Genomic DNA, 7,543 nt, shown 5'->3' on the forward strand with positions numbered 1-7,543 from the left:
TCAGCTTCAGCATCAGCATCAGTACAGATCAGAACCATTCGAGCAGCTGAGAGATTATAGGGTTATCAGCGGAGAAGAACCACCACCCACCACCCCACTACCCAAACTGCTGGGTATGTTTGCTGACAATGGCACAGTTGTCCAGTTCCCTTCCAGTGAAGATTCTTCAGATGTTGTTTGGACATCTAGGGACATGCTTCTCATCCAATCACACAAAGCATCTCTGATTCTAAACAGAAACTATGGTGTGCAGCCTCCTATATTGAGACATTTGGGAGATGGACATTTCAACACTTCTGGTTTTCCCTGTAACACACACTCCCGCTGAAGAACTCCCCCATCACACCATACTTCCAGTGCACTGTCTTCCCCTGAGACATGTAAGGTCAACATGCTTGGAGGAAAATGCTAACTGCTAACTCTGTTACATTAGCCAAATGATGCCCACACTGAATGATGGGGGAGAGGGAGGACCATCCTAACATCCTGCAGCTGTTGGCCAGGCCGTGCCGGATACTGTTCCTGACTAAGACACTGAGGAATTGAGGGCAGTTTCAGTTTGAGCTAACAGCAGATCCATCATTGTGAAATGCACATTTTTATTTCATTTCTGAGGAATTTCCCATCCTCCCAGACATCCGCCCAGACATGACAATGTAAGCTAAGCATACCGTAAGCAATAACGAGTTAAAATATTCACACCTTGGTCCCTCCTCAACATCTGAGAAACGTTCATGAGTTTGGACCATCATGTCCAGAGTGCTCCTCAGAGAGCAGAACGAAAAGGACACAGATATCACTATGAACACAGCAGAGACGTTCAGCTCCTGGAGCTTCCCAACCAGGTCTGGAACCAGTCCTCATCAGAGGAAACAGGTCTTCACTGGGATGAACAGGTCAGCAGGCCTGAGGGTTGTTAGAAGTTGGGTTTGTGTTTCTTCACCTCCACCATGAGGTGGTGCAGGTTGATGAGCTCCGAGCGCACGGCCAGGCTGCGGAACGTGGGCTGGGAGAGGATTTTGTGAAAGCCGTGGTAGTACTGGATTAGCTGGGTCAGCGCCCCCTAGTGGACAAACACATACAGGACAGGAGGTCAAAATGGTTGTTTTTTTACACTGTGAATTATACTGGTATAGCAGCGAAAGCCAGAATCAGTCATCTCCAAAACAGATGGGTCAAAATCAAGCCACAGAAATGAGGGACTATAGTTTCACAGGTGTTTTACTGGTATTCTGAGAAACACCTCACACTAGAATCAATTACCAACAGAGAGGGTGACTGGATTTAACTCCATAAACTACTGGTTGGACCATTTTTCCATGATTCTGAGACTGCTTCAATTTGAAAGCAACGTTAGGTAAGTACAGTGTAAGTCCAGTCATCTGAACCTCTGAACATCGGCTTTCCTGAACCAGGCGTGAGATTTTAAACTGATACCCTGATTTTTTTTATCTATTTGTCTCAGTCTAGTAAGTGTAGAGAACTGTGCTCTCTGGAATGATGGTGGTGGAGCTCCATACAGTACTTTTGCAAGGAGTTGGGGATGATGAGGTGGGGTGGTGATCATCATCATCCAACATCCAGACCTCACTAACTCTCTTGTCACTGAATGCAATCAAATCCTCACAGCAATGCTCCATCCTCTAGAATCTAGTAGAAAGTCTTCTACTCTGGACAGTAGAGACAGTTACTCCAACAGAAGCAGGATCAGCTCTTTAATACCCTTGATTTCAGAAGATACACTGAATGTGCAGGTGTCCCAATACTTTTAGTAGATCATTTACAAACTGTTATTGTATGTTATTATTACTATTGATACTGGCTGTAGAGACATGGCCGGATGCTGATTAGATCAGAACACCAGCACCACTCTCAGTACTGATGAAGGCTCCTAGAGTCTGTGTTCAGACTGCAACCAAAAGTGAAACAAAGACAGAAATAGAGCCAGACAGACTGACGGACAGACTGAAAGCGAATCTGGAGAGAAAAACAGAAGTGAAAGAAAATCAGAGGGAGAACGAGAAACCAAAACACAGAGAGAGAGAGAGAGAGAGAGTGAGAGTGAGAGAGCAGGGGAGTTGTACCTGTATGATAGATGTGCCGTTCTTAAAGTTAGTAAAGGACCGCATGACATCTTGACTCAGAGCCTCCACAGACTGCTTCCAGGTGCTGGAGAAACCCCTTACCAGCTGAGTGATACGAACTGAGAGAGAGAGAGAGAGAGAGAGAGAGAGAGAGAGAGAGAGAGAGAGTGTGAGAGAGAGTGAGAGTGAGAGTGAGAGTGAGAGAGAGAGAGAGATCTAATTTGATCTAATGTAATCTTACTCTGAAACCCAATGAATCCCCCGAGTCTAATCTGGATATCCCACAAAACTCCAGTGACGGTCAACAAAAACTCACACAACAACAAAACCACCCCCCCCACACACACACACACACACACACACACACACACACACACACAATAACACAGTCACGGTATAGGTCATAAACAGGACCCCCCTCTTAGAAACATGTAAATATTGACTGGTGGTTGGAAGACAGGGGTTGGTGGTAAGCTTCCACTGCAGCTCTTTGGGACTTTCTAAAACTGAAAGCCCCATTCAGCTGCCCACCCCCTTATTCTCAAATGTAGTGGCTCATCCATGATGCACACCAATTAGCATGGTGCTAACTGCAGGCCTACCTCATCACACTCTCCTCAAACTGTGTGAAGGTGTTCAGTAAGAGAATTGATCGTGTGGTTTCTGACACTATATGATCCACTGTTATCTAGAACAGGACTGAAATGCAGTTTTAGCCAGTTTTAAAGCTAGAATGACACTTTCTCAGCTGCACTCTTAAAAATAAAGGTCCTTGACATGGTTCTTTGAGTGATGCTATAGAAGAACTACTTTTACCTCCATAAAGAGTCGTGTTTATAATAGAGATGTGTGAAGAACCTTTGTAAGGTCTAAAGAACCTTCACGTGTGTAATGTAAAGCTACTTTAGCGACTTCTTGTACTCAAATATGGCTCTTTATGGAATGAAATGTGGGCTTTCTTTAGCATCACCCAACAAAACCAGACTGAGGACCTTCATTTTTAAGAGTTTGAGTATTTTGAGAGTTTATTGCTGAACATAAAAAAAATCTAGACAATTCTATACAGGTTGTCTAGAATTGTAATAAAGTGATTTTAGTGTAAGAATTCTAATTCTGTGCAGAACTGTGGTTGAGATGTAAGCAGTGATTCAGAGTGGGGTTTGGTCCGCAATGATTCACTGCAGAGGAACATCGTAGTCCTGGAATTTTACCCTCATCGTTCTTCAGCTTGTCCAGCTGCCCTTTCTCCATCAGCGCCTCGCTCTCCTTCACAAACGTGATCATTCCTCCAAACGGGGGCGCCAGGATTTCCTCTATGAACTCCTGAAACACAGAGAGACGTTGTTTTAGGTGAACTCCATCAAACCACTCTTTCAAGAATCACTCAAGACCTAAGTGTTTCTAAGGTCTGGTTTGTGAATCACTGTTCTGATTCATTTCCCAGAATTCCTGAAAGAATGAGTCTTTACCTGTGTTCGGGCCAACAGAAGCTGCTGGAATCCTTCTACTTCCTTACTGTCATCAGCTGCTCTCTCCTACAACACAAAATACCACAACATCCAAAAACTCACACTTAGAGCTACAGAGCATATGCATTCATATGCAATACACACACACACACACACACACACACCTTAAAACTTAACACAGCACCTGTTATCTCACCCATCAATTTGCAGGTGAGGAATAACATTGGAACATGTGATTGTGGTGTGAGGTGCCCTCTTAGGCTGATTGTTTAAACTAGGGATGTCTCGATCCGATCCAATACATCAGAATCAGTGCCAATTTAATCATAGTTTAAATGGATCGGGCATTGGCTATTTTAATCCCAGTCCAGTCCCCGTCTTCACTATGGTGTTCAGAGCGCCATCTGCTGTCCTCAAGGCGCCATTAACAGACATTACCCCCAGCCGGCTGCAGCAGCAGCGCGGACGTTCAGCGCGGACGTCCTGAAAACAGACCATAATATCTGACCCTTTATAAAACTCTCACTGTTTTACCAGCGGGAGAACCGCAGAACCTCTCACTCGCCTTTCTCTGTTTATAAACCAGCAATGAAGAACCCATTCAGAACCAAGTGAAGGCTAACGCTAATGCTAACACACACACGCTAAAGAAACCCTAAATACACACAGCACATTCACCCACTATAAATTATTAAATTATTATTTAATTATTATTATAACACACCAGTAGACCAACAACCACAGATATCAGTGTGGAAAGAACAGGAAAGTCTCGACTAAACTAAATCGGTCAGTCCAGAACATCTGATTATAGAAACTGATCCTGAAATAAAGGGATTCGGTATCGGCTGATATCCAGCTCTGAGAGACTGGGGTCGGACTGGGGAGAAAATCCTAGTTTAAACAGTTAACAGGTCTGAAGATCAAACATGGTGGAGGTAGTGTCATGTCTTGGGATTAAATGGCTGCTTCTGGAATGGATGTGCTAATCGATACTGACGTAACCTGTGATGACGGGCAGAATTAATTACTCTACAGAAACGTTCAGTCTCACAGTTTAGGGAGATATGCATCCAGTCCATGAATCCCACCTCCTGAGGAGGACACTGAGGACGACACTGAGAATGCAGCAGCTGGATGAGGTCAGTGGTGGCCAGCTTTGATGCAGTTACTGAAGGTAATACTTCTGTATATGGTGGCCAATAACTCCTGATCATACATATGATTATAAATGAGCGGAGTGAGTGTCTTACCATCAGCACCCCCAGCATCATGTCATAGTTGTTGATGAGGAAGATGAGCTGATCTTTTCTAGAAGGGAATTCAGCAGCCATCTTCAGCACAAAGTTCTCCACCTCGATCTGAGAAACAGAACACACAATGTTTGAGTGTAGTATAGTGATTAGTTAGAGGAGGGCTTGGTTAACTCTGGTTACCTGCAGTTGTCCCAGCAGTGCATTGGTTCTCTCGTTGGGGAAGGTTTGGTTTATACTGACAATAGCAGAGGAGAACTCAGCGTACCTCCGGGTGATCTACAGAAACAAAAACACACTCAGATACAACCGTGAGACACCCCGACATTACAGTAGATTCTGATTGATCGGCCCTTCCACACACACATTAAACAATATTAATAGCTTATTTAGATCACAGGTTTCAATGTGTGTGTGTGTGTGTGTGTTTCCCTACATAATGGGGTCTGGTGTCCAGCACTCCCAGTTTCTGAGGGTCTGTGTTCCGGATGCTCTGAATATTCATCTCCAGAATGAGCTCGAACCTCGGCCACAGCATCTCCAACACAGCCTCCCAGTACCTACACACACACACACACACACACACACACACACACACACACACACACACACACAGAATCAGTCACAGAAACACAAAACAACAAAAGCACTGAACATCACTGCTGGACGACCTCCTGACTCTCTAATGAAAACATCAGAGGAGAAGTGCTGCTGGATCAGTTCAGCTGATCTCTTCCTCATGAACTGTTCCTGCAGTGTAAAGAGCAGCTCCTCTGACTGGACCACCAGACTGCTAAAACTAGACATTAACAAACACTGCACTGTTTACAGTGACTCCTCTTCTCTGTGATGTCTACAGATACTAATCGAGCTGAGATGTGACATAAAGGTGAGTCTGCAGGTGTGGGTGGAAAGTTTTGGTTTTTGTTTTTCCATCCTGGAAATATGATCTGACCTTATCACGGTCATGTAAAACCCCTGTTTTTTTATCTCCCTGTTTTACATTTTGTAAACAAGATAAAGAAAAACTGCAAATCGTTTTAAATCGTCACAATAAACGGACCAATAGAAATGCTCCAAAATGACTAAATTAATAAAATCATTATTTCCCTCTTACCTCTGTTTTAAAATACTGCTTGCGTGTGGAAGTGACTATAAACACACACATTATTCATACAGTATCTCACAAAAATAAGTACACCCCTCACATTTCTGTAAATACTAGATATTTTATTGGACGACACTATAGAAATGAACCTGGGCTATAACTAAGAGTGGTCAGTGTGTCGACATTAATGTCCAAATAGCTGGCAACACGAGAGAGCACACCTTAAAATACTGTATCATGACATTTAAAGACTTTTTTTGCGATATACAATATTTACCACAATACATGTAATCACAGACTAAAAACATCAGTATCAGATTCTTATAAACTGCTATTCAGATCCTCTCCTGTACTGAATACAGTGATTTATACTCAACATCTGCTGCTCTTCATCTAATGAACCCTTCAGTCTAATCACACTGTTAGTAATGAAACCTGCAGCTGATCAGTGTTTATTAAGCACTAACAGTCTCCTCCATCTGCTTAGAGAAGCTTACTGTCCATCACGATACAATAACATCTCGTCATATTGCCCAGCTCTAGTACACCTCATGTAAACATGTCCAAATGGTGCACAATTAAGTCATGTGACTCATTAAGAGTGCCAAGGTTCCAGGTGTGACTGGAGCTCGAGCACACAGCACCTCATGGTAAAGAGCTCTCCGAGGATATGAGAGTGTTGTTGTTGAGGGGTGCACTTACTTTTGTGAGATTTTGTAGTTAAATGATATCACATATGAGGTTTGTTATTAGATATACATTTGTATATCACTGCTGTTCAATGACAAAACCATGCATCTCCATTTGTTTGTATGTTTTGTAGGTTGTAGGCCCTGTACATTTAAGCTCTTCTCCAGAGAGACTTCCAGCAGGGCTTCACTGTTACTCAGAAATATGCTTAGCTAGTTTATATCAGCAGGAATCCCTCTAATCCAAGACTCTACTAAATACAGAAGTCAGTCTGCAGACCCAAGTCCTCTCAGAAGAGGAGGGTCTTCAGTCTGGGTTTGAGGACAGCGAGTGTTGGACTCTGCTGTTTGGACACCCAGGGGAAGTTCGCTCCACCACTTCGGTGCAGGACAGTAAAAAGTCTGGATGCTTCTGAACACTGTAATTAATTCTGGATGAATCGACCAATAGAAATGCTCTAACTGACTTGTCATAACCTCTTATGTTACACTGGCTTCCAAGTTTAAGAAGTCAGTTTTGCATTCTCCTGTAAATAAGAGTGTGTGTGTGTGTGTGTGTGTGTGTGTGTGTGTGTGTGTGTGTGTGTGTGTGTGTGTGTGTGTGAATATATGACATACTTGTCGAGAGCAGGGATGTTCCTCTTGGCTGTAATGGCTTTGAAGCGAAGGATGATGTGGATGCAGAGAAACACGGCGATGCTGTCGTAGCAGTCGGACACATAGGTCGACATGTTCTTCTGCAGAGAGACAAGAAGCACACACACACACACCATCACTCCTATTCACAGTACAGCTGACCAGCTGAAACTGACCACTGCTGAAGGCCTAGAAGATGACCAACACACACGGTGCATCAACAGATGATATACGGTCTCTAACTGAACACAGGCAAGGTGGGGCTACAAGAGTAGGGTTTCTGATAAAGTGGACAGGGAGTGCA

The 7,543-nt window shown here is 43.6% G+C and overlaps 1 protein-coding gene across 1 annotated transcript in view; it reads right to left on the bottom strand.

Moving 5' to 3' along the window:
- Window positions 1-579: 579 nt before the first annotated feature.
- Window positions 580-7,543, bottom strand: part of vps52 (VPS52 subunit of GARP complex) — a 17,002-nt gene continuing 10,038 nt past the window's right edge. The window contains exons 13-20 of the mRNA XM_072673299.1: window positions 7,222-7,340; window positions 5,243-5,366; window positions 4,990-5,085; window positions 4,807-4,914; window positions 3,554-3,619; window positions 3,296-3,407; window positions 2,085-2,203; window positions 580-1,063 (exon numbers count right to left, since the gene is read on the bottom strand). Coding sequence (XP_072529400.1) covers window positions 917-1,063; window positions 2,085-2,203; window positions 3,296-3,407; window positions 3,554-3,619; window positions 4,807-4,914; window positions 4,990-5,085; window positions 5,243-5,366; window positions 7,222-7,340 — 891 coding nt within the window. The 3' untranslated portion in view covers window positions 580-916. The remainder of the gene's footprint in view (window positions 1,064-2,084; window positions 2,204-3,295; window positions 3,408-3,553; window positions 3,620-4,806; window positions 4,915-4,989; window positions 5,086-5,242; window positions 5,367-7,221; window positions 7,341-7,543) is intronic.

This window comes from Salminus brasiliensis, chromosome 2, assembly GCF_030463535.1.
Source record: "Salminus brasiliensis chromosome 2, fSalBra1.hap2, whole genome shotgun sequence".
Lineage (NCBI taxonomy): Eukaryota > Metazoa > Chordata > Actinopteri > Characiformes > Bryconidae > Salminus > Salminus brasiliensis.